Source organism: Nerophis ophidion, linkage group LG19 (genome assembly GCF_033978795.1).
Source record: "Nerophis ophidion isolate RoL-2023_Sa linkage group LG19, RoL_Noph_v1.0, whole genome shotgun sequence".
NCBI classification, from domain to species: Eukaryota; Metazoa; Chordata; class Actinopteri; order Syngnathiformes; family Syngnathidae; genus Nerophis; species Nerophis ophidion.
This window is the reverse complement of record NC_084629.1, coordinates 510,073-537,697: the sequence shown is the minus strand read 5'-3', so window position 1 is coordinate 537,697 and position 27,625 is coordinate 510,073. Positions and strand designations below refer to the sequence as shown.

The window sequence follows — 27,625 nt, the reverse complement described above, 5'->3', positions numbered from 1 at the left end:
TGCAGCTGACGACCTCACACAGGTGCATCTGATTCAGGATAATACAGTGGAGTGGAGGAGGACTTTTAAAAGCGGACTAACAGGTCTTTGAGGGTCAGAATTCTAGCTGATAGACAGGTGTTCAAATACTTATTTTCAGCTGTACCACACAAATAAATTGTTAAAAAAATCATAGATTGTGATTTCTGGATTTTTCTTTTTAGGTTATCTCTCATACAGTGGACATGCACCTACCGTGAAAATTTCAGACCCTTCCATGATTTCTAAGTGGGAGAACTTGCAAAATAGCAGGGTGTTTACATACTTATTTTCTTGACTGTGTATTCTTCTCTTTGTGAAAGAAAGGAATCTACGTGCTAAACATGTTTTATTATCATTAAACCTTTAACTTGTTAACAAAAACATCCCTTTCATAAAAAAATTAATATAAATTATAAAAATGAATGAGGTAGATCCCCTCAACTTGGTCAATTGAAAAGTAGTTCGCCTGCAGAAAAAGTGTGGGCACCCCTGCTTTAAACTATTAGTTAAAATTATTGGAATGAATATCAAGTGAAACGCATAAAATGACAAACCTTTACTCCTGTTCTTCCAGTACTTCCGCTCCCACTGGTCCAGCACCATGTTGAGGTAGCGCGGACACTCGAAGAAGCGCAGGTAGCGAGACGCCGAGGGTGAGGGGAAAATGCGCTCAAACTCCCCGCAGCGGCTTAACTCATCCTCGGACTCGGCGAGCACGCGTACGTCGGAGGGGGTCATGATGTCCAACACCGTCGCCAGGAAGGCCTGAAGTATTACCAATAGTGAGCATAACCGAGTAGCTGCATAATATATTGTTAGGGTAGTCGCTACACCAAGTGGTGATGTTGGTGAATTACAATTAATAGCAATCCCTCAACCTTTCAGTCATTGAGTGTTTGTGTACCTGGTCAGCAAAGCGCTTTTTGAGGTAAAAAGCTCGTTTGACCTTCTCATCAACCGAGACCTCCGGATGGGTGGTCTCTCTGGTGCCACCACACAGACTACACGTGCGGTAACACACAATCAGCAACATGCATGTTCATTTCCACAAGTGGACCACACACTCTCTTCCTACCTGCTGTTGGTGCTGGACGTGCTGCCACTGGAGATGTCTTGCTGAGGAACCCGAAAACCCGCCAGGTTCAGGAGGTCGCGGACCATTTGGCCCTTTACGGCAACATCCAGCGCTGTGTTGGAATGGAGGCTAAAACAAAAACACATTAACCGACCGGGGGGGGGGGACAACATACACACGGCGTCTCACCTGGGCGAAATGTTGACTTCCAGGATCCAGGGTTTGAGGTTCTCGTCCAGCATAACATCGAAGCCGAACAGCTCGTGACAGCTGTAAGGTGTCCGCACGTGCATCTTGAGCAGGGAGTTCACGTATGGTTCTGACCTGACGACACACATGAGACAGTAAACTCCGGCACAGAAAGCATCTTTCGAAAGCATAACTCTCTTACGCAATGATGGTTTTGATGACTATGTCTTTAATCTTCTCCCAAATTAAGGTGGTGTTGACTCCCCTGGAGCCGAGATACTGCCACAAAGCCTTCAAAGTCCTAAAACATGCATGCAGTAAGTCCACACGTACACCAATCAGAACAGGGTTTCTGTAGGTATCAGCAAATCTAATTAATTATTTTTCATGCAATTTAAAACAAATGTAATGCCCATGTCCTACTGCAGTTCGTTACACACGGTCAAAAGCTTATGGGTGTCCAAACTACGGCTTGCCAGTGTCTTCAATTTGGCCCGTGAGAAATCATCGTAGAGTGCGTTGAATTTATTCTTAAACACCAGACAGTCTCTGAATGCTACATATTTGCAGCCATCTTGTGGACAATGTGAGTAAATACGATCAATGACTCTTGGAAGTGCTTGGAGATACCAGCACAGCATTTACTTTTATGACACGACCCAAACAAGCTTCCCTAGTCATGGTGAAAAAAAAAGAAACTAACAAAGGTCAACACAAATGGTCACACATAACCTGCTCACTGAACATTGTGGATGTTATGATTTCTTATTTTAATTTAAAAAAAAAATTCTAAATTATACTTATTTAAATCTGTTACAAAGCATGATGGAAAACATGTACACCTACTCAGTGGCCTAGTGGTTAGAGCAGTGGTCCCCAACCACCGGGCCGTGGCCCGATTGGTACCGGGCCACAGAATAATTTTTTTATTCATTTTTATTAAACATTTTTTTTAAATAAATACAAAATATATATATATATATTTATTAAATCAACATAAAAAACACAATATACACATACAATTAGTGCACCAACCACAAAAACCTCCGCTTTTCATGACAAAAATGTCCCTTTTTCACGACAAAAAAATTAAAATAAAAAAAAGATTCCCCCCCCAAACCCCTCCCCGCCCACCCCACCAAGTGTGTGTGACAATCATTGATACTTTAACTTTAACTTAAAACACTACCTCAACATTTATCCATATTGGCGCATTTTAGCTGCTTGATTACAAAACTTTAAAGTCATCACAGAAGTAATAAACATTTATCATTACTTTACTATTTTTTTACCATGATGAATGGAAGGTCAAACCCTTAATGATCCAAAATAAGTAAAACAAACCTAAAAATATCAGACTCTCTGTTAGCTAAAAATTGCATCTTAAAGTGCAGTTTCTTTCCCTCAGTTGGAAAAACTGTGCTAGGTGGTTTGTTTTGTTGTCTTTTTTGTCACGGCAAACTTGCTCGTTCGTTCATGCTAAAGGGCTTGTGTAGCTCACTCAGTTCAAAGATTAAATATTCCCACACACGGACGTTTAGCTTCATCTTTTTTTCCTCCTAACTTTTGTTACTCAGCAGTGCTTTTCACTAGCGAAGGGATGTCTGTGTATTCTGTGTGTGATAGCTAGCGGTCCCTTCTGCCCGTACTAAAACAAAGATTGTGGATGAGATGACTGACAAGAGGCTTTACTCTGCTCATTTAATTGTACTGGCAAATAAACATGAGAGCGATGCAGAGTGAGACCTCTTGCATCTATTTTGCAAAAAGAAACTGCAATCATAACTATTAACCACCTATCTCTAATGCCTCATGTGAATGGCTGGTGCTCCTTTAGAGGATTAGCATTGTCACATGTGGCTTCGGGGTTCACTACTTGGGTTGTGCTTGGTTAAATGCATGCATGTACGTGTATGCTTGCTTTTGTGCTCCTATTTTGTGTTTGTCATATCGTGTTTTTGTGCTTGCCACCATGTCTCAGCATTCCATGCATATACTGACCCCTGGGGCCCCTGCCAAAAGCTGCTTCTAACTTATCTGGGGGACCCTTTCACTTACCACTATCTTTAGATGGATATTCACTACCGTAGTAATTTGTAAAATGATATTGTGAATAAACTTGATGGATTGATGGATGGATGGATGGATGGATGGATGGGATTGATTGATTGATGGATTGATGGCTGGATGGATTGATTGAAGCCATAGACAAAGATAAGAGACACAGATGTAGCAATTTATCAAGTTCATTTTCATTTATCATTCCAATAATTCACTAATCGACTCGGCCAAAGGCCTATAATTGTATTAAATTATTTTAATTCCTCTAGACATTGTATTTAATGTTTTTAATGCCATTTAGGCATTAATTTTTGCTAAATCCATTTAATAACTTCAATGCTTTTTAATGACCCACGGAACCTTGAAGAAAGTAATTTCCAGAAATGGCAAAAACAACAAGACAATCACAGTCTATCTGCTAGGGCTGTATGATTATTTTTGATTAATATTGTAATTACAATTAATTACAAGATTATTCGTTCATTTTAAGACATGAGTATTTATTGTACCGCCAAAACTTAACTATAAAAATAGTTTAAAAAAAAAATGGATATAAATTTGTAAAAAATAAACAATAATGTAATAATAGCAATTAATTTAAATAATATCAATATAAAAATAATACAATTCAGCTTTAACTGTTAATTCAGCTATTTACCTTTTACACTTATTTTACCACCAGTGTGAGCTTTTTGTGTAAAATAGAATTGAAAACAATGCTCAAAAATCCTCATATTCATTGTTGCAATACATGTTTGGAAGATTTTGACCAGTATTTTAGGTCAAATCATTTTGTAAATGTATCAATAAGTCCTTTAAGCGCATTAATGGTTGTGTAAGGTACTTTATTGAAATCTTTATTTTATCGCAGTCAGACCAGATGTGGTATACCGCGCTGTTATTGTGAAGGGGCCGGGTGAAGTGTGCTGTTGTTCTCAGCTTGACAAGTAATGAGGTGACTTACTTGAAGCTGTTAAAAATACGTTGGGGCCACTGTACATTAATCTTACATCGATGATGTCATTCACAACAACACAAGCAGATGGGCGTATGGATTCTTCTTGTTAGCTTCAGCTCCGTAGTTAAGTCGCCGTTTCAAGAGGCCGTCTCGACATTGATTGTTTAGATTAAAACGAGGCGGTTAAATGTGCTGGGGACAAATGAGCAGCAGTGGAAACATTATCTTCCCAAACAAATGTTCCTTCTCTGCACAACGACAACATTTCCCTCTCATCAATGTCAACTTTGCTGATATTTCGTGTTTATCAGTGGATTCCGTTTTATTAGCCAACTACGTGACTCAGTCAGCTGTTATGAACGCGGAGTATGTATGACTTACTTTTTTTGCTGAGTTTAGTGGTTATTGATTAGGCATACATGCACTGTGTCAAATAAAAAATAGCAATTATATTGAGATCCCAAACTTTTCGCAGCCATGATCTTTTACTCATTCGCCCTTCATCTGTTTCACCGTCACAAGGTCTGGAATTTTTTTTATTATATAAAACCCAAAACCATTTAATACACTACAAAGACAAGATATTTAATGTTCGCACTGAGAAACTTTTCTTTTTTGTTGCAAATAATCATTGTGTTGTTGATAAATGGCTTTGGCTTTGCATGGTAGAGTTTGAATTTGCACTCACAGATCTAGCGACCAACTGCAGTTACTGACAGTGGTTTTCTGAAGTGTTCCTGAGCTTATGTGGTGATATCCTTTACACACTGATGTCACTTTTTGATGCAGTACCGCCTAAGGGATATAAGGTCCACAATATCATGGCTTAGTGCAGTGATTTCTCCAGATTCTCTGAACCTTTTGATGATATTATGGACCGTAGATAGTGTAATCCCTAAATTCCTCGCAATGGCTGGTTGAGAAATGTTGTTCTTAAACTGTTCGACAATTTGTTCACGCAATTGTTCACAAAGTGATGACCCATGTCCCATCCATGTTTGTGAATGAGCATTTCATGGAAGCTGCTTTTATACTCAATCATGGCACCCACCTCTTTCCAATTAGCCTGTTGACCTGTGGTATGTTCCAAATAAGTGTTTGATGAGCATTGCTTAACTTTCTCAGTCTTTTTTGCCAAGTATGCCAGCTTTTTTTTAAACATGTTGCATGCATCAAATTCCAAATGAGCTAATATCCAATTAGCCTGTTGACCTGTGGTATGTTCCAAATAAGTATTTGATGAGCATTCCTTAACTTTCTCAGTCTTTTTTGCCAAGTATGCCAGATTTTTTTGAAACATGTTGCAGGCATCAAATTCCAAATGAGCTAATATTTGCAAAAAAATGTGGTTATCAGTTCGAACATTAAATATCTTGTCTTGCAGTATATTCAGTTGAAATGGATTTGCAAATCAATGTATTGTTTTTATTTACACAATGTGCCAACTTCACTGGTTTTGGGTTTTGTATTTTCATAATCGAGAGAAGTCATAATCGAAATCGAATTTTAAATTTGATTACCTGTCCAGTCCTACGATCTGAACTAATTTGTTTTTTACCATTTGTGTCCCTGACAGGCTTTGTCGTCGCTGTTGGCCTGATAGTCGGAGTTCTTCTTGTTGACGCTGTAGTTGGTCAAGTGCATGAACTTGTTGCTCAGCGTTTTCATAGAGGATGAATACCTGCCAAGAGAGGAACAGTTTAACTCCATAAAGCCTTTTTGTGATCATCCTTTTGGTAAATTGTCAAATATTTCCGCACTGACTTGCAGCTGGCGAATCGGACCAGTCCGTCTGAGAAGATGTAGATCCTGAGCGGGTCGTAGCAGGTCACATAGACGTAGATGCGCAGATCAAACTTGTTGCCACTGATGAGGTAGGGCTTGTGCAGATACCTGAAATAAACAATTAATATCTGACCAATGCTGAAAGGTCTGAGTCGGACTGGTGAGAACAACGCCGGCAAATGATATGATGCAGTTCACAAGTGAGTACTTCTGTGGAAAAGCAATGCCATGACAGCGATTTGTGCATACGGCACAATTAACAGGCACTGGCACATCCACTCACCAAGCCAAAGTTAAAAAGAATTGTGGTTCTTTTAATATGGAATGGAAATGCTTCTAGATTCTTCCAGAGCAGGACCCACACCAGCATTGCCAGACACACGAGATGATAATGTACCCCTCTATTAGGGGTGTCAAAAACTTTTTTTTCTTTCGATTTTCTAATTAACCACAATTCTTATTTGTAATTGTTAATTTAAAAAAAAAAAAAAATTTAGTTAAATTTTTTTTTTTTTATCTGTCCTGTCCACCCACTTGGACAAATCCTTTTGTAGATGATCATATCTGATGTACAGATTTATTTTCAAAAAAAAGAAATGTTGGATACTTCTCTTCCTCCCTACTGGTATTTGTATTTCACTTTATAAAATGTTCGGGAAGCATTTTATTGAACAAAACAGTTTTAAGTACTCTAGAAATGTATCAGAGCTGTTTATTTATTTTATGAAGGAACTTAGTTAATTATAGAACTGGCACCCATTCTTATCAAAAAAGTATTGATTTTGAATCGAGAATTGTTACCCCCAAGAATCAGATGGAATGGTGCCCAAAGATTCACAGCGCTACCCCTCTATACCAGGGGTGGGCAAACGTTTTGTCTCAGGGGCCACATTGGCTTTCAAAGTTTGACAGACGGGCCGGGCGAGCACAAGCTACTCAGTGGCCTTGTGGTTAGAGTGTCCGCCCTAAGATCGGTAGGTCGTGAGTACAAACCCCGGCCGAGTCATACCAAAGACTATAAAAATGGGACCCATTACCTTCCTTACTCAGCATCAATGTTTGGAATTAGTGGTTAAATCACCAAAATGATTACTGCGTGCGGCCACCGCTGCTGCTCCCCTCAACTCCCAGGGGGTGAACAAGGGGATAGTTCAAATGCAGAAGTAAATTTCATCACACCTAGTGTGTGTGACAATCATTGGTACTTTAGCTTTTATGATGCATTTCAAAGCACATCATATCTGTTGGAACTAAGAGGAGGCTTCTCAAACATGGTCTATTTTAATCGGAATACATCTATTTTCAACAATATCATATCATCAAAAAAATATACGAATGGTATTAAAGGGTTAACACTTACATTCTCTTGTAGTGGGAGCAGTGTTGTTTATCATCCATTAATGCCAGTGCATGAAAGTGTAGTACCAGTTTTGTTGTGGCAAAGCTTGAAACAAGATCTTTGATTAATTATGTTTAAATATTTGGTGGGCCGGATTAAAAGCAACAACGGGCCGGATGTGGCCCTCTGACTGTAGTTTGCCCACCCCTGCTCTATACAATCACGTTCTGCACAGGTGTGATACTGTTGTGGCCACAATGTGCATATCTCATGTTTCTCACACTGGCCCAAACCATTCTCACAAAGTTTACGTGTTTGCTAAAACGCATGCAAAATCAGTATCGATTTGCTGAACATTGGTGTGCATTAATAAATATGAATTGCTTTTGATAATAAAATCTAATTTTTATTTCAACATTTAAAAATTAGCTGATTAGGATAACTGCTGTCCACTTGTTATATCTCGTTTCATTATCATATTATCATTTAAAGTGGCCATTACATTTGCAAGCCCAAAGACATTAGATGGCAACAGTCTGAACACATCCCTAATTAAGACTCCTTGTGCCCTACTTACTTCTGGACCAAAAGCGATTTCTTTCGTGGCATCTGGCTCCATTTGTGAATGACTTGGATTCCGATTCCTCTCGCTGAGGCGGGCTGTTTAGACGTAAATGAAAAATACTGTTAAAAAAAAAAAAAGTGTGGGTGGTGAGACTCTGTATACATTATAATAAGCGTTACAGGTTTGATGATCCATTTCTGTCTGGAGCCATCCTTCCAGGCCTTGCGGAGCAGCAGGATGTCCTGAGGGAGGACAAAGGTGCGAGGGAAGAAATTGAACTCCTGCCTGCCAAAGCGGACCTGCATCTTGGACAAGTTCTTCCACAGCCGGTCCTTCCTGCCAATCTGGAAGGTTCCGGGGAAGTGGTTCAACTTGGGACAGAGGGAGACAAAAGTAAATGGGTTATACTTGTACATCGCTTTTCTACCTTCAAGGTACTCAAAGCGCTTTGACACTATTTCCACATGCACCCATTCACATACTGATGGCGGGAGCTGCAATGCAAGGCCCTAACCACAACCCATCAGTATCTTGTTCAAGGACACAACGGAAGTGGCAAGTTCGGTAGAAGGTGGGGATCAAACCGGGAATTCTCAGGTTGCTGCCACGGCCACTCTCCTGACCGCGTCACGCCGTAAATACCAAATAAACGTCTGTGAAGTCATTATAGCAGACCTTGGCAAATTGTGGCCCGTTAGGCTTTTCAATCTGGCCCACCAGACATTCCCAAATAATTTTTTTAGATCTTTAAGATCGAAACTGTAGCTGCTATTATAATGGTCAGTGATGTTTTCAAATTACCGCAAGTCTTGAACTATACAAAGTATTTCAATGGTTGGGATTTGCGCTTTTGCATAATGGTTACTATGGTGATTTAAGCCCCAGCAGCTCAGACAAGGCACCAACCAGTGTGGGTGGGGAGCATTTCTACAGAGTCTTTCTAGAACGGCTAGCCTGGGTGTCAGGGACAGACACGATTTTTACAACAAAGTTCTAAAGCTTAGTCATATATCAGATATAGGTGATCATAGGTGGGTTTATTTTTAAACTTTTGCGTTTATATTTTGCTGTGTTGTTCGCTTGATTGTAAAATATGTCGAACGAGAGGGGGTGTGATGTTCATATGATGTCAATATTCATTGTTTTATTCTCTTCATAGTTAATATTGTAAATACCACATTTTTTATGTTTATGTCTCATTCAATATAAAAAATTAAAATTCCATTTAAGGCGGTCTGTCATAACGTTTTTAGCATTCAATCAGACATGATTGTGAGGTTTTGTATTAGTGTTCCTAAAAATAAGACCCAAGTACACATTCTGTACAGCAGATTTTCACAGATCAATCACACGCACACACACGCACGCGCACACGCACACGCACACTCACACTCACACACACTTTTTTTCTCTAAAATCTGGCGTCCCGAGTCCAAATAATTGCACAGGCCTGCTTTAGAGGAACGTCAGGTGCTCACCTTCTGGTGCTCCTGAAGAGTCTTGAAGCAAGGAGACTTCATGTGGTGGCCCCAGCAGCCCATCCAGTCATGGCTTTCTAAACAATGACAGGCTTACATTAAATTATCTTTTGATGTTGAAATGAGCACAAAATCATGACGTTTGCTCAAACTTACTCTTGGTGGGCGTGAAGTGGGACCTGCTGATTGTGTTTTTCACAACATTGGGTGTCACGGTGCTGATCTTCCACTTTAAAAGTTGTCTTTGCTCCTCGGGCAGCATTTCAACTGCAGGAGAGACAACCCAAAGCTAATCCCAGCACGCTCTCACCATGCCACAAAGCGTGTACATGCGCGTACCTTGCTCATTGGCGGTGCTGAAGTACAGCGTGGGAGGCATGTGTGCGAAAAGGCTGGGAACGAGAGCCGGCCTTTTCTCCTGCTCATCCTTCACCTCCAACGACATGGGCTCTTCGACACTGGAAGGGAGAGAGAGAGTTTGGAACAGTTTCTCTTCAGTTTACGGAAACACAAGCGAAAACGTAGCATGTGACTTACAGTAATTACCTGGACAATAAGCAGCTATTTTGTCCTCCACCTTAAGCCCTGGGGCTAATAAAACGGTGCGGATAATTTACGGATATTTATTCGATGACGACCATCATTCAAATCGTTTTAAAAAATCAAAACAAATGCACTGAATAAGTGGATTATCATTTGTGCTATGGCGCCCTGTTTTGATGAGTTTGCTCACTGGAAGTGCTGGTATGTCCTCCTATTTAGTGCTTTCAACCGGAAGTAAACATGTCGATCCCTCCTTTAGCCATTCATAGCATTTCCACTCGTATGGATTCTTCATGCATCACTCTAAGCAATGTTTAGAAGTTTTACAATATAACTAAAATAAATTATACTGACTAAACCGTCCCATGTGTAATGTCTGTAGTGTTTTTGTGCAGATTTGTACGTGTTATCATAATGTAATGAAGCGAGCGTCGTTAGCATTAGCTAATATGCTAACACATTTACGAGTGTCTGCGTTAGTATTATCAACTTCCAATGGCATTTTGTTTATATTTTTTCAGTTTCACATATTTCACAGTAAATACACCAAAACGTCACCTTGGAGTTAATGAGTCTTTTTAGCTGATTGGAGAGCTAGCTTCCGCAGCTAGTGGGTCCATGACGATGACTTCTGTTTTGTTTGATCAGCCATTTTACTACGGTGTTAGAGACACCGATTGGAAATAATTAAGATATGTAAATAAACATTTACCAAATCTTTCTCTGTATACAACTCATTTCACAACATATATATCAGTGGCTAATATATGGAAAAAAAAGTTTTTCTTCTAAAATTCAGTGGGTGTGGCTTATATACCGGTGCGCTCTATAGTTCGGAAAATACGGTACATTAAATGCTTAATGACCAATGAAAATGGCTAATTAGATGATGATGTCATCACTCCACGCAAAGTATATACAGTATCTGCGGCTCATAGTCTTGTGCAGCTAATATACAGAAAATACAGTATAAATGTTTTCCATAAATTTAGTGGGTGTGGCCTATATACCGGTCTGCGTTCTAATCCGGAAAATAGGGTAATTTGAATGACTTGTTTCAACATGGGCAATAAATAAGCTGTTCTTAAGTTCACTCACACATGCCAGTGACCTGGGGGAAAATTGTCTCAATGATTATTAGTATATGTTAGTCACCACCGGGGGAGAAGTTAGAATATTAATTTGAATAAAATAGTGATTAATGAAGCATCAAAGAATTCTATTATTTTTCATTTTAATCTATGAGCTGTTAAAAACATTATTTTACAGGAAAGATACATTTTCCTTGAAAAAATGTTTTTATAAAAATGGGTTTTGAGGAAAGATGCTCGTTGTACAGTTGGGTTGGTGGACCACCAGTAACAGGTTTTGAAATACATTACCAATGTGCGTGACATATTGTAGGACAATGTTTGTATAGCTGTCCAATGACTTATAAAATACAAAAAGGTAAATCATACAAAGTGTCAATCATAGAAAAATGTGGATATCATTGGAAGGTTGTGCCACTTCCAAAATAAATGACAGGTACCAACAGGATGATCATTTAGTTTTTTACATTAAAAAATGAGACTTAAATGGTTGTTTTTAGCAAAAAATACCACCATAACAGAGCTAGAGGATGTTGTCTAATGGTTAATAAAAGCAATGCACTCACATGACGGTCATGTAGGAGAAGAAACGGACAGATGAAGATGAGTGGATGATAAGCGTCGCTCCCTGCTCTAAGGTAAGCTAACTTTATGTTTCCTGCACCTGAAGTACCGCTTTTAGGAGAGGGAGGGGAATGAGGTGACTCTTAATGACCGCACAAACAATGGAGAGGCGGCGACAATAGCAACCGGTCCCTTTGGCTTGAAGGGAGAAGCAGCTACGAGTGTTTGGTAGGCACTTGTTCACAGAGCGCCAACAACAACGTGCTGCACAATACTGGAGAGCTTTCCACCACGCTCTGCTGCTTTACAGACTGCCCTGCGGAACAATGCCCTGGCAGAGAATGGACATGTTCACAGAGAGTGATGGATGTTATGGGCGGGGGAGGAGGCCCCAATTAGACACCAGAAGCAGGTACGGATTTGGTGAAATCAACATAATTTCAGCCAGTAAAATTAATGACCAAAAGCATTTTATGTCACATTTACAGTTCATTTTAAAAAAGGTACACAACTTGATTAAAGTTTTGTTTTATCTGGTTTGAAAACATGTTTAGGTTTGTAAAAGGAACTCACTAAATTAGTTATTCATTAGGTTTACACATGAATAACTAATGTTCATACAAAACAATGATGGCGCAATTAAACAAAAAGTTTAAAGTCTACTTTAAATACAATGTAAAAATGTTATACTGGTTCAGGGTTCGGAGATAAAACATTATCAATATATATTACCATAGACACGTAATCGGTATCAATGAAAAATGCCTGCAATAAAACTTATGTCGGAAATGCAAAGCAAGGTTGGTTGCATTAACAAAGACACTCGCTCTCTGGTCACCGATCAGCGCAGGAAGAGGGAGTGACACAACAACAGCCAATCAGGTAACAGTATCAACTATCAAGTTTGCTTATTTGGCCGTTGATTCTTTGCATGGAGTGAGAAGAGAAAGTCAAAATGAAGAAATTGTGAATAAAAGAGGGAAGGTCACCCAGACAGTATGGCACTTTTTTCATAGGGACAGTAAACAAGACTATTGGTCTGTAAATGACGCAAGGCGCTCATCTCCACCAAGACCAAGGGCTGAACGATTATAGCAAAAATAAAAATCATGATTAATTACACATTTATTCACTAATTTGAAAACAGTATTTATTGTACCACCAACACTCAACTTTAAATATAGCTTAAAAAATAGATGTACATTAGGAAGGAAAAAACCACAAGTAAAATAACAATAGTAACAATAATACATTTAAATAATAATAACTATATTTAAAAATACAAAAAAAAATTGTTTTTCCGTTTCAATTGAGTTGTTTACCTTTTGCACTTATTTTACCACCATACAGTGTGTGCTTTTCTGTCAAACAGAAATGTATAAAATATTTCTAATTAACTGCAAAAATCCTCACATTTATTGTTTGGACAATTTTGACCAATACCTTATCAATAAGTGCTATAAGTACATTATGCTTGTGTAAGGTACTTTTTTGAAACCTTTATTTTGTTAGCGTACCAGGCTATTATTGTGAAGGTGGGAAGTGTGCTGTGCTGTTCTCAGCTTGACGCGTACAGAAAGGACTTGAGGCTGTAAAAATAAAAAGAGTGCGGCCGCTGTCCTCCTGTTTGTACATTGATCTCACATGGATGATGTCATTCTAAACAACACAAGCAGATGAGATGTGTTGTGTGTGAATAGATTGTTCCTGCTAGTTTTAGCTTAGTAGTTTAGTCGCTCTTTCAAGTGACCGTCTTAACATTGTTTAGTTTAGGGTGCGTTTCAGGGCTGAATGAGCACTCAACACATTATTTTCCCAAATAAATGTTGCTTTTCCTCACAAATGACAGCATTTCACTCATATTTATGTCAATTTCTGTGATATTTTGTGTTTTTCAGCCGATTGTTCTATTGACCAATTATGTGACTCCGTCTGCTGTCACTTCAACGCCTTATTTTATTTGTTGAGTTTAGTGATTATTAATTAGCGCTGTGTAAAATAAAAAGTGTAACCATGATGAGATTCAAACGAGTCGACGTTGTCTTTTGTTCACTCATACGCTAACACATCCGTTTCACTGTCACAAGCTCTGGAATTTGCATCCTCCCCACCACCCCCATTATTATATTTTCATGATCGCGGGAAGCCATAATTGAAATTCGATTAATTGTCCAGCACTACAAAGATCTGAGCCACCCTCACCCTTTAGAGCACACCTGTGACTTCCTGGTACTAAACATGTGTGAGGCATATCCGCCTGCGACCCATGACGTAGTACTTTAGCGCCTCACCCACCACTGTAAAACAACCAACAACCCGCCCGCGAAAAGTGAACAAAGAAACAACACAAGCAAGAATGGAGACCTTGGAGGCGACTGTGTTCATAATCGTCTGCTTGTTAGGAACAATAACAATGGGTGCTAAAATTTGGCATTTAATAACGTTAATAGCACATCGAGGGAGTAAGGGCACGAGGAATCCAGGGACAGGCGATATTTCTTCGTTTCATGAAAGACGAAAGGATAGCAGAGAACTCTGTTGGATTTTTTAAAAATGGCGGGTCTGTGTTGTGGCTGGGAGAAGCGTGGTTCGTCCGTTCAACCAGTCACCAAAACACCTACGTATTTCACTTCCTATGGGACTCAGTTTAGACCCTGCCTCAGAATAGGGGCTAAAATGGTTCTAGGATCTGAGGGCTGTAGTCCCTAGTTCCCTTATGTCGGAAGATGAGGAAAAACGGCCCGGGGACAAAAAAGGTTATAGGAACTCCAAAAAGGCCCTACAGTCGGAAAATAACTCTTGTTTGAGTGTTTCCATTCTTGTGTTGACATTTCCTTTACTTTGTGCCTTGATAGTTTTGGGGATTACAATCAGAGGAAGGTTACATCAAATAAAAATGATTACATTTTACATATTTTTCTACTGCAACTTATTTTTAATTTTTAATAAAAAAGCTTAGTAATTATTGATACCCACTGAGATTAAACACTTTTAGTTTATAGTCATAAAAACCACCATGGAAACTGACACGTAACTGTCTAGCAAAATATGCCAATTCCAGATGGCGCTACAGAAAGGTTATTTCTTTTCAAACATTCTAAACCAGGGAGGTGCCCCAGTGTCCTGTAATAGACTGTTGAACTTCAGGGGTTCCACGGTACTGCATGCTAATATAAACAACTTTAAGAGGATATCAAGTGTTTCTAAGGAGCAGAATGGAATCTTCTAGGGACATTTTTTCATGTTGTTTTGTGTGTGTGTTGAACAGCAGACTGTCCTCACCTGGAGCAATTCACGATGGATGCGGAGGAGGAAGTACCGCAGACTGAGGACGACTCGGAACAATCTGAAAACAATCCGTTGAGTCAGTAGCTGGCGGGAAAGTCACTTAAGTGTTTTGTATGTCGAGAGTCTTCACCATCATCGCTGCAGGCGTTCTCCTGCTCGTCAGGCAACTCCTCCTCGCCACCATCAACCTGCATGACACACTCTGGGCTGGATGAAGACACATAACGGTGAGAGTCCAAGCACCCGGTCAGGGCTCTGACAAAGTTGTGGAACCTGGGGAGGGACAATCTTACCTGGCACCCTCAGACTGTCCCGATGAGGCACTGGGGCACTCCGGAGACACAGAGGCTCGCCCCTGCTTGGTGAGGTGGATGGCGGAGATCTTGGTGGTCACAGAGCCCACCAAGGCGCCTGTGGGACGGGAAGATGGTTGAAAACATGTCGAGGTGTCTTCATCGACAGGTGTGATTACCTGGTGTTGCCTTCTGCTCATTTTGCGTTGCAGCAGTGACACTGCGGACATTTGAAATGTGACCGTTGTGGGTTGTGGTGGCATAACCCAAATTCTGCGGGTGTTTATTGCTCGCATCCAGGAGCTGACTGCCAAAGAACGGCAGAGAAACCCCAACAACTTGCAGTGGATTGTTGGCAGCGTCTGATTTAGCGTGCCAGTTTTGCCCCGGACTGGACTTGATGGCAGAGTTTGTCGCCGTGCTTGCATTTGTTGGTGCGCCCATGTCCACTTGGTCAAGGCTGGGGGTGTCCTCACGCGACACTGCCCCAGGTTGTTCAAAAGAAGTAAGGCATTCAGGAGGCACTGAAGGTGGGGTGGAACTTTCTGCAGCTTCAAGCTAGGGAGACCAAAATATGTATTAAACAACACTGAACAGATATAGATCAAATATAATCAAAAGAATATTGATTACACCAATATATTTTTTTATTTGTTACTGTCAAATTAAAAGCACCAATTTCCATTTTTTCAACCGAAAAACAAAACTCAGATTGGCTTGGTGTTTCCTTGGTTACAAATAAAACACTTAGACATTGTTTTTCATTGACAGTACACACATGTGCAGGAATTTTATGTAAACTTGGCCTCATTTGTCCAACCTCATGTATCCATTCATAGAAAACAAGTGTTTTTCATGAGTAAAAATATGTTGGTTTTGTTACGTTTTCCATTATAGGTTAATTGCAAATTAGGTAAATTGCAAACTTTGTATGAAAAAAATAAAAATAGATAATAAATAACTAAATTATAAACATTTAAAATATGTTTGTTTTCTTTTAAGAACTATGTTTACGTCTTACCATTATGGGTTATTTTCAAACTTCGTATAAAAACTAAGACTGCAAATATTCATTCCATTAGAAAAAAGTTTTCATGTAAATCATGTTGTTTCGATTCATGATTTAAAGAATGTAACTAATAATTTATCGAATCCAGACTAAAGAAGGTAAGAGAATGTAAAAGATGGTAAATAAAAGTAAAGGGAAATAAAAATAAGGTAAAATAAGGTACGGTAATTAGAAGGTAAAAGAAGTAAATACAATGTAAACTAAGGTACATAAAGTCAAGGGCGGTAAATAGAAGGTTAAATAAGGTAATTAGAAGGTAAAATAATGAATATAGATGGTAAAATAAACAGGTAAAATAATGTAATTGAAGGCTAATAAAGGGTAAAAGACAGTAAAAGAAAATGGCTTAACCGATAAAAGAAGAAAATAAAAGGTAAATAAAAGGGAGGTAAAAAGAAGGTAGAACAAGGTACAATAATTACAAGGTAAATTAAAGGTAAAATAGATAAATACAAGGTAAAAATAAGGTAAATAAAAGGTAAAAGATGATTTATAGATGGTAAAATAAAAGGCAAAAGAATGTAGGTAAAAGAAGGAATATAGAAGGTAAATAGAAGGGAAAATAAGGTGAATAGAAGGTTAATCAAAGGTAAAAAAGGAATTTAGAAGGTAAAACAAAGTAAACTAAGGTCATAAAAGTTAGGGCAAGTATTCAAATATTTCTTTATTTCAACTAGTTTTCCTAAAATATGCATAGAGGCTATAAGTGTGTTTTATCTGATTACTCATACAACCAAACAAACTAATGGACCAATTACTTGATAACTAAAATTATAGATAGCTGCAGCCATAATAAAAACATAAAAATAGATGATAGATACAGAACTTAACACATACATTTATTTTCATACTTTGGTTACTAAAGAGGTGCAAAATATTTTAACTCGGTAGATAATTTTAATGGTGCAGTAAAAACACAGAGGGCTGTCTGTGTGTGTGTGCGTGTGCGTAGTGTACATGTGTTACTGTTTATTACAACACTCTGACAAAACGGAGCATTGGATCATTGCATCTTGTTGAGCAGAATCTAAATCTGGATGGCCACAAATAGATCTGGCAAGACTTCTTGTTGGCCATAACTCATAAACACATTATATGGGGACTGTCTTATTAACACACCTCAGATGCACTTGGTCTGTCAGAGAAGATGGAGGACAAGGGTTTCCCACTTACAGCAAATAAGCAAAATTTAGCAAGAAATCAGAAATTATTTTACCAAAAAAGCCACGAGCAACAAAATTAGCGTACCGGGTGATGTGTGCGCACCTGCCTCACCTGAAAACACTCACAGGCAGCTGCATCTTCTTTGTAAATGATGTCAAAAAAGAGAAAAAGAAGTGACAGAAAAAAGTTGATATGTAGTTCTAAACATTTTTGTTGTACTTTACTCACTTTTAGGTTATTCCTCTCATCTACAGCCTGCAGCTTATAAAAATGGTGTGGCTAATTTCGACATTTTTCTTTGCTGACGACCCTAACACATGGAAAAACCCCTCAAAGGGTGAGTTAGTGTTTGCGCTACAGCACCCTCTTTTGGACGAGTTTGCTTACTGCACGTGCTGCTGGGGTGAACCTTTACAGTGTTTCCTACAGTTTAAAGTTGTGAACCGGAAGTAAAAGTGCCGTACCGCTTTTTAATCGCCCATAGCGGTTCTACTCGTACGGATTCTTCATTCATACCTCCAAACAACATTTGTACAATTTACACTATAACAAACAATTCTTACTTACTTAACCGTCCCATGTGTGATGTTCAGGACAGTGGGGCAAAAAAGTATTTAGTCATCCACCGATTGTGCAGGTTCTCTCACTTAAAATGATGACAGAGGTCTGTAATTGTAATCATAGGTACACTTCAACTGTGTGAGAGAGAATGTGAAAAAACATCCAGGAATTCACATTGTAGGAATTTTAAAGAATTTATTTGTAAATTATGGTGGAAAATAAGTATTTGGTCACTTCAAACAAGGAAGATCTCTGGCTCTCACAGACCTGTAACTTCTTCTTTAAGAAGCTCTTCTGTCCTCCACTCGTTACCTGTATTAATGGCACTTGTTTGAACTCGTTATCTGTATAAAAGACACCTCTCCACAGGCTCAAATACTCGACTCCAAACTCCACTATGGCCAAGACCAAAGAACTGTCGAAGGACACCAGGAAAAGAATTGTAGACCTGCACCACACCGCGAAGAGTGAATCTACAATAGGCAAGCAGCTTGGTGTGAAAAAATCAACTGTGGGAGCAATTATCAGAAAATGGAAGACATACAAGACCACTGATAATCTCCCTCGATCTGGGGCTCCACGCAAGATCTTATCCCGTGGGGTTAAAATTATCATGAGAACGGTGAGCAAAAATCCCAGAACCATACGGGGGGAATTGGTGAATAACCTGCAGAGAGCTGGGACCAAAGTAACAAAGGTACCATCAGTGCACTACGCCAAAAGGGAATCAAATCCTGCAGTGCTAGACGTGTCCCCCTGCTTAAGCCAGTGCATGTCCAAGCCCGTCTGAAGTTTGCCAGAGAGCACATGGGAGAATGTCATGTGGTCAGATGAAACCAAAATATAACTTTTTGGTATACACTCAACTCGTCATGTTTGGAGGAAGAAGAATACTGAGTTGCATCCCAAGAACACCATACCTACTGTGAAGCATAGGGGTGGAAACATTATGCTTTGGGGCTGTTTTTCTGCTAAGGGGATAGGACGATTGATCCGTGTTAAGGAAAGAATGAATGGGGCCATGTATCGTGAGATTTTGAGCCAAAACCTCTTTCCCTCAGTGAGAGCTTTGAATGGTTGACCAAAGACCTATTTTCCACCATAATTTACAAATAAATTCTTTAAAATTCCTAAAATGTGAATTCCTGGATTTTTTTTCACATTCTCTCTCTCACAGTTGAAGTGAACCTATGATGAAAATTACAAACCTCTGTCATCATTTTAAGTGGGAGAACGTGCACAATCGGTGGCTGACTAAATACTTTTTTGCCCCACTGTATGTAGTAGTGTTTTCATGCATATTTGTACGGGCTTGTACTGGGCATGATGTTGAAGTGCATCCAGCAGTGGAGGCTTCTCTATGGGGGGTCTTGGGCACTAGGAGGTTCACCCCTTTACTACTGTTACCCCAGGTGGCCCTTTGCAAAGGCCTGGTACCTGACTGCCCCCTAGGCAGGGATACGGTGAAGACCTCAACGGCAGAGCCGGCGGTAGACGGTAGACGTAAGAACCACCACAACGGCTGCGATGGCGGAAGAAGGCCCCCTCACATCCATGTGGGCCCAGTTATGGGGAAATGACAACCAAAGACTTCAACGGTGGAACAGGCAGAGGATGATTGCTGACCCTATGGAGTGTTACAACGGCTGGCATGGTGGATGAAGGCTGCAGCAGAAAAGGGTCCCCAGTTGTCTTGGACTCCATGCCACTGGACCCCGACCCGGATCTGTCAAGGATCATGTGGTGACTTTCTGTGCACCAGTCTCCCTATGTTAAACAAAGTCACGCGCAGGCATCCACCACAAAGGGATCCACTTTAACATCCTGGTCCAAAGTCCAATGGCGACAGGGGCAGATTTGTGAGATCTGGAAGCCCCTAGTCATGAGCTGGCACACTAGACGGTAGGTGTAAGATTCAGTCGCTAGGCTCTTGGAAAAAGGCAGAAACTGCCCTTCGGCAGCTGCACCAATGACTGAGCAGCCCTATTTATCCACTTTGCTCACCCCATTTGGGGAAGGAGCTAGAAAAGTTGCCCCAAAAATAGCCTGCCTCAGACCTCCCGACTGGAATACTGCATCCAGAGGGATCACCATTTTGCGTTCAGAAACACAGAAATATGAATTTCGGAGCCTGGAATGTGCGCACTCTGATGGATAGTGCAACCAGCAACAGACCGGAGAGGCGAACTGCAATAGTTGCTAGAGAACTGAGGAAATGCCAGATCGACATAGCTGCACTCTCTGAAACCCGATCGGCAGGCAAAGGACAACTGAAGGAGGAGAAAAGTGGATACACTTTCTTCTGGAAAGGAAAAACTGCTGATAAACCTAGGATCCATGGGGTTGGATTTGCCATCAGAAACCAGCTCATCAACCTCCTCTCTGAATTTCCTGTGGGGATCAATGAGCGTCTTATGACCTCCCGCCTGGTGCTTGCCAACAACCAGATGGCTACAGCTGTGAGTGCGTAAGCCCCTACTTTAGATTCTGAAGAGGAAGTGAAAGAGACCTTCTACACCTGCCTGGATGAGGTCCTGTCAAGTATCCCCAAGGAAGATAAGATTATCCTCTTGGGAGACTTCAATGCCAGGGTTGGCCGGGACTACCACCTATGGAATGGCACTATAGGAAAGGAAGGAATCGGAAACATCAACACCAATGGAGTCCTGTTTCTCAGCAAATGTGTGCAGTACAACCTCACAATCACCAACACTCTGTTTCGCCAGAACAAATAACTTAAAAGCCTACTGAAATGAGATTTTCTTATTTAAACGGGGATAGCAGGTCCATTGTATATGTCATACTTGATCATTTCGCGATATTGCCATATTTTTGCTGTAAGGGTTTAGTACAGAACATCGACGATAAAGTTCACAACTTTTGGTCGCTAATAAAAAAGCCTTGCCTTTACCGGAAGTAGCAGGCGATGTGCGCGTGACGTCACGGGTTGTAGGGCTCCTCACATTGTTTACAATCATAGCCAGCAGCACCTACAGCTATTCCGGCCGAGAAAGTGACAATTTCCCCATTAATTTGAGCGAGGATGAAAATTTGTGGATGAGGACATTTAGAGTAAATGACTAGAAAAAAAAAAAGGCGATTGCAGTGGGAGCGATTCAGATGTTATTAGTCACATTTACTAGGATAATTCTGGAAAATCCCTTATATGCCTATTGTGTTGCTAGTGTTTTAGTGAGATTAAATAGTACCTGAAAGTCGGAGGGGTGTGGCCACGGGTGTGTTGACGCCAGAGTCTCTGAGGGAAGTCACGGCAGCTGCAGCAGGAAGGGAGCTCTGCTGATGTCTCCGGTTAGAGGCGACTTATTACCATAATTTTCTCACCGAAACTGCCGGTTGACATGTAGTCGGGATCCATGTTCGCTTAACCGCTCTGATCCATAGTAAAGCTTAATCTTCGGGAATTTTAAACAAGGAAACACCGGCTGTGTTTTTGTGGCTAAAGGCTTAAAGCTTCCCACCTCCATCTTTCTACTTTGACTTCTCCATTATTAATTGAACAAATTGCAAAATATTCAGCAACACAGATGTCCAGAATACTGTGTAATTATGCCATTAAAGCAGACTACTTATAGGTTGGATCGGGCTGGAAAATAATGTCCGCTACAACCCAAGACGTCAAACGCACGCGTCATCATACCGCGCCGTCTTTGTTCCACAGTAAGTATTTGCTGTTGTCCAGCATTCTGTTTTTGTTTACTTTGTAGCCAGTTGAGTCTTAGTTTTGTTATTCATAGCCTTCCCTAAGCTTCAATGCCTTTTTTTAGGGGCACTCACCTTTTGCTTATTTTTGGTTTAAGCATAGGACACCTTTTTACCTTCACACTGCCTACCGCTTTTTCCGACATCTACAAAGCAATTATCTATCTGCTGCCACCTACTGATATGGAAGAGTATTACATGGTTACTCTCCCGAGCTCTAGACAGCACCGACCACTCAACAACAACACATAATTTGCAGACTATAATTACCGGTAGTGGTTTGCAAAAAAATATTTTTAACCCAAATAGGTGGAATTAGAAAATCTCCCACAGCACACCAGACTGCGTTTCACAGCACACGCGGCACAGTGGTTGAAAAACACTGCTTTAAGGCATCCTGGAGACACCCTTGCTCCAAGCAGTGGCATCTTATTGACTATGTCATCATACGAGCCAGGGACAGTCGTGACGTGCACATCACAATACGCATGATTCATGCGGACAACTGCTGGCCAGATCATCACCTCATTCGTCCCACAATGTCCATCAAATTCAAGAGGAAGAGGAGGGTTCAAAAGAAGCATATCTGGCCAAAACTGAACCTGAAAATCCTGGATGACACTGCCACCCAGCAGCGACTTCACGCTTCTCTTGGGGAAAGCCTCCAACAGGAAAATCCTGATGACATCGAAGAGCACTGGAGTCTGCTCAAATTCACCATCCTTGATACCTGTAAAACCACGCTTGGGTACATGTCCAGAAACCATCAGGACTGGTTTGATGAGGACAACACAGAGATAGAACAGCTCATCTCGGAAAAAAAAAAGCCTTTCAAATCTGGCAAAATGATACGGCAAGTGAGGCAGAAAAAAATGGCCCATTCCAGAGCCAAGGCAGACGTCCAGAACCGGGTGAGAGAGTTTAAGAATACCTGGTGGACAAAAAAGGCACTGGAAATTCAGAGACTGGCAAACTCAGGTGACACCAGAGGCTTTTTCAATGTCACTAGGGTCATCTATGGCCACAGCCACAGCAGCGTATACCCCCTGCCCTCAAAGGAAATGAAAAATAAAAAGATTTTAAGTGCGCCTTATAGTCCGAAAAATATGGTACATTGAATGCTTAATGGCCAATGAGAATGGCAGATTAGATGATGTCATCACCCCACCCACCACAAATAGATTGCAGTCCTGTGGAAAAGAATGAGGACTCACCTCTAACTTGTTCATCTGCACATGATCAACAGGTTCCAATGTATCCCCGCAAGGGCCGACTTGGACGGAGTCGCTAGTGACCTGCTTCACTCCAGTCGATTGGATGTTTGGATTCGGAAGGCCGTTAGTGTTTGGCGGTGGGGTCGCGGGCCTACATGGCATGGCAGCGGACTGGCTCTGGGTTCCGGTCTGGTGATCCTGAGCTGAGGCAAAGTTGGGGGGTGAGGAGCGAGCTTTGGTCAGCTCCTGACAAGCAAAAGGCACTTGAGTGGTTCGGACAGTCTTCGGGTTGACAGACATTGTGGGGACCGGGACTTTGTCACAGGAAGGCCGGGGATCCCCGCCTCCCCAGGGGGGTGACTTGGCGGGCATGGCCGAGGCAGGGTCGCTTCTTCGATAAGACACTTGTTTCTGGGGTCGTCACCTCCAGTTGGATGAGAACTTCCTGATAGTTTGTGCTGACTGGCTTTGAGAAGAACCCTCAGCAACCATCACTGCTGGCCCGGCTAAAGTGTCGGCAAGGAGGTCTTGTGGTGAGCATAAGCACACAAGCAGGTACAGCTTTGACCCAAACAAATTTTGCCTGGGAGTATTAATTTGATGAGGTTTCTGACAATCCTTAACTCTTTCAACTAAACTCCAGGTAGACAAAGAAAAGCTTCAGGTTGCATAAAAATGTACATTGTAACTCCGCCGCCACTTCATAGGGGCCAGCAAACTGCAACAAAAAAAAACAGAGGCCTTATTAGTCAAACAAACAGAGTATTTCATGCATATCTCATTTATTTCGTGGTCCAGTTGGATAAATAAACGCCACACCTGGCTCAAATAGACCCTTTAAACCTCTCTAAAGAAAAAATACATAACATAGTGAATTCCGGACAATGAGCCGCTACTTTTTCCTCCACTTTAAACCCTGCCGCTTGCATTTAACGGCGGTGCTTTTTTCTTTTTCAAATAAAGTGTCGTTCAGTCTTCTAGCCAGCCATAGCATTTCTACTCGTATGGATTCTTCATCACTCCAAGCAATGTTTACAAATTTTACAATAGAACTAAAAAAATGTGTGCTTACTAAACCGTCCCATGTGTGATGTCTGCAGGAGTGTGTTTGTGCATATTTGTATGTGCTATCGTAATGTAATGAAGCCAGCATGGTTAGCATTAGCTAATATGCTAACACGTTTACGAGTGTCTGTGTTAGTATTATTAACTTACAATGGCATTTTTTGATATTGTTTCAATTTCACAAATTCTTCGGTAAATTCACCAAGATGTCACTGTGACGTTATTGAGTCTGTTTAGTTGATTGGAGAGCTAGCTTCCGCAGTTAGGGCGTCCATGACGATGACTTCTGTTTTGTTTGATCAGTCGTTTTACTGCCGTGTAAAAGACACCGTTTGGAAACAATTAAGGTATGTAAATAAACAATTACTAAATATTTATGTGTAAATAACTGTTTTTACAACGTATATATCTTCAGCCTATTGTCGGTGTGGCTAATATAAAAGTAAAATGTTTTCTTCTAAAATTTACTGGGTGCGGCTTATATCCCGGTGCGCTTTAAAGTACTACAGTACCAAAATAACTGCTGTCCGGTTATTATATTTTGTTTCATTAACACATTTATGAGTAGATTTTATTGCAATTGCAAGTCCAAGACATTATATGTTATTAGTGTATACAGTGGATTATGCTGTGTTGGTCATTTCAGTCCTACTGTCTCATGGTGTGCCCTACAATGTGTTCATACTGTAAGTACTGTACTAAGTAAGCACCAGGTGTTTTTAAATTGCAATGTGCATCTTAGTTGTGGTTTTCATGAACACATTTGGAGGTGTCGAAATCCATCCATCCATCCATTTTCTACCGCTTATTCCCTTTCGGGGTCGTGGGGGGCGCTGGCACCTATCTCAGCTACAATCGGCCGGAAGGCAGGGTACACCCTGGACAAGTCGCCACCTCGTCGCAGGGCCAACACAGATAGACAGACAACATTCACACTCACATTCACACACTAGGGCCAATTTAGTGTTGCCAATCAACCTATACCCAGGTGCATGTCTTTCGAAATTAAAAAGTAAAAATCGCTACTGCTAATCAGAATCATGTCAACAGCAAAGCCAACGTATATTAGCATCAACCTAGCACATTTGTGGAGAAGTGGAGCCTTGCTTACCATACGTTGGAGCGTTTCTTGAGTAAATGTCTTTGTTGCATTGAAAATTGCAACATTTCCTAGAGCAGGCGCGCCCAAACTTTTTTTTCTCCCAAGGACCAAAGTAAACATGTGCCAATGGGCCGCAGTGAGTGGACCAGTGGCCCGCCCACAGACGGACAAGAAGAAAACAAAAAGACGGATAAGAAGGAAAACAAAGAGTCAAAAACAAAGAAAAAGCCAAAGACAAAGAAGGAGTCAAAGACAAAAAAGGACTCAAAGAAAAAGAAGAGTCAAAGACAAAGAAGAAGACAAAAAAAGAACAGGTGGAAAAGGAGGAGAAGACCGGGGCACAGGTGGAAGTGGCCGTCTTTACGTCCCGCTCCCTCAAGGGTGGGGGTGGGGGGGTGGGCTCAGCCAGTCGGAGTCCTGGCTTGCGGTGGAGGATTGTGGGGAGGCGTGGCCGGCAGACTGACAGCGAGGCAGGGCACGCCGAGACCGACCCCGAGATGGCGGCGAGGAGGCGGGGCCGGAGGGAGACGGAGCACGCCGGGATCGTCACCAAGATAAATGTCAGGTGTGTGAATCGCCCACCTGTGCACAATTATATTATGTCCTCTTAACGGAATAAAAGAGCGGCAGCTGAGAACGACGAGAGAGAAGGAGGAGAAAACCCAACTCTTGCAGACTGAGAGCGACGGCAAACAAGAAGCAGACAAAGACCACAACTTGCTGCTGAAAAGCAGACGGCGAAGCGAGCAGAGGGAGGCGCAGCTAAAAAGTGACGCGACCGAAGATAAAGCCTTATTGAAATAATAAAGCAAAGTCACAATCTGCTTGACGTCATGTCAATCCCTGGTGGTCAGTGGAACTCGGACGGCAAGAGTGTCACAAATATGTATCCTCCTCCTTACTTCACGTGTGATGAATGAAATGGGTTCAAATTCACAAGTTTTGTTGTACAATATGCTACACGTGTACAGAATAAATGATGTGTGACATCATGCATAAAAGTATACTTTATTTTTTTTAATTATTGTAGTGGCGTTCTGTAAAAAAGTGCACTTTATTATTTAGTGTTGTTTTGATATGTCATCTTAGTAACATCATACTCTAAAGTGCACTCAAAGATTGTCTTATATAATGTCTCTGACAATCTTGCACTTTCTGTTTTGAAAAGACATGAATGATTGTGCCAATGCTTAATAACTGTTTAATAAATACAGTTTTGGTAATTTGACTTTGTTGTGATTTCCCTGCATGACATTTTTAAATTAGCATATATTAATGCAGGATGAACAAGAATGTTTTAATGTAGACAAATATAATCAGCATACTGGTGCGATTATATGCATCATGTGTTAATTCAAGACAAAGGCAAAATATCGAGATACATATCGTGTATCGTGACATGGCCTAAAAATATCGAGATGATGAAAAAAGGCCATTTGGTTGGCGGCCGAGAGTGGAGTCTTGGTTGCTTTGTTGGGTCTACTCCCGTCTCTGGCCATGCTCCCTCCACCCCAGCAGACAATGGCGTGGAACACCACAGAGTAGGGCTGCGAATCTTTGGGTGTCCCACGATTCGATTCAATATCGATTCTTGGGGTCGCGATTCGATTATAAATCGATTTTTTCCATTCAACACGATTCTCGATTTAAAAACGGTATTTTTCCGATTCAAAATGATTCTGTATTCATTCAATACATAGGATTTCAGCAGGATCTACCCCAGTCTGCTGACATGCTAACAGAGTAGTAGATTTAAAAAAAAAAAAGGTTCATTGTAAAGGACAATGTTTTATCAACTAATCCATCCATCCATCCATCCATCATCTTCCGCTTATCCGAGGTCGGGTCGCGGGGGCAGCAGCCTAAGCAGGGAAGCCCAGACTTCCCTATCTCCAGCCACTTTGTCTAGCTCTTCCCGGGGGATCCCGAGGCGTTCCCAGGCCAGCCGGGAGACATAGTCTTCCCAACGTGTCCTGGGTCTTCCCCGTGGCCTCCTACTAGCTGGACGTGCCCTAAACACATCCCTAGGGAGGCGTTCGGGTGGCATCCTGACCAGATGCCCGAACCACCTCATCTGGCTCCTCTCGATGTGGAGGAGCAGCGGCTTTACTTTGAGTTCCTCCCGGATGACAGAGCTTCTCACCCTATCTCTAAAGGAGAGACCTGCCACACGGCGGAGGAAACTCATTTCGGCTGCTTGTACTCGTGATCTTATCCTTTCGGTCATGACCCAAAGCTCATGACCATAGGTGAGGATGGGAACGTAGATCGACCGGTAAATTGAGAGCTTTGCCTTCCGGCTCAGCTCCTTCTTCACCACAACGGATCGATACAACGTCCGCATTACTGAAGATGCCGCACCGATCCGCCTGTCGATCTCACGATCCACTCTTCCCCCACTCGTGAACAAAACTCCTAGGTACTTGAACTCCTCCACTTGGGGCAGGGTCTCCTCCCCAACCCGGAGATGGCACTCCACC

At 41.2% G+C, this 27,625-nt stretch overlaps 1 protein-coding gene across 3 annotated transcripts in view; it reads right to left on the bottom strand.

Annotated features, from left to right (window-relative positions):
* Positions 1-27,625, bottom strand: part of LOC133537849 (tubulin monoglutamylase TTLL4-like) — a 42,020-nt gene that overhangs the window by 9,692 nt on the left and 4,703 nt on the right. For 2 of the 3 annotated variants that reach the window (XR_009802855.1, XM_061878921.1), the window contains exons 2-18: positions 22,979-23,696; positions 15,430-15,808; positions 15,251-15,368; positions 15,088-15,164; positions 14,952-15,015; positions 9,811-9,929; positions 9,628-9,738; positions 9,472-9,548; positions 8,173-8,364; positions 8,006-8,088; positions 6,069-6,197; positions 5,863-5,985; positions 1,488-1,586; positions 1,286-1,420; positions 1,097-1,225; positions 926-1,022; positions 576-786 (exon numbers count right to left, since the gene is read on the bottom strand). Coding sequence is in view for 2 of the 3 variants with exons in the window: in XM_061878921.1 (XP_061734905.1) it covers positions 576-786; positions 926-1,022; positions 1,097-1,225; positions 1,286-1,420; positions 1,488-1,586; positions 5,863-5,985; positions 6,069-6,197; positions 8,006-8,088; positions 8,173-8,364; positions 9,472-9,548; positions 9,628-9,738; positions 9,811-9,929; positions 14,952-15,015; positions 15,088-15,164; positions 15,251-15,368; positions 15,430-15,808; positions 22,979-23,350 (2,515 nt within the window). In the remaining variant the exon portion in view is untranslated. Of the gene's footprint in view, positions 1-575; positions 787-925; positions 1,023-1,096; positions 1,226-1,285; positions 1,421-1,487; positions 1,587-5,862; positions 5,986-6,068; positions 6,198-8,005; positions 8,089-8,172; positions 8,365-9,471; positions 9,549-9,627; positions 9,739-9,810; positions 9,930-14,951; positions 15,016-15,087; positions 15,165-15,250; positions 15,369-15,429; positions 15,809-18,050; positions 18,150-22,978; positions 23,697-27,625 lie in introns of those variants that run through there. The other variant, XM_061878922.1, reaches the window with a different exon arrangement.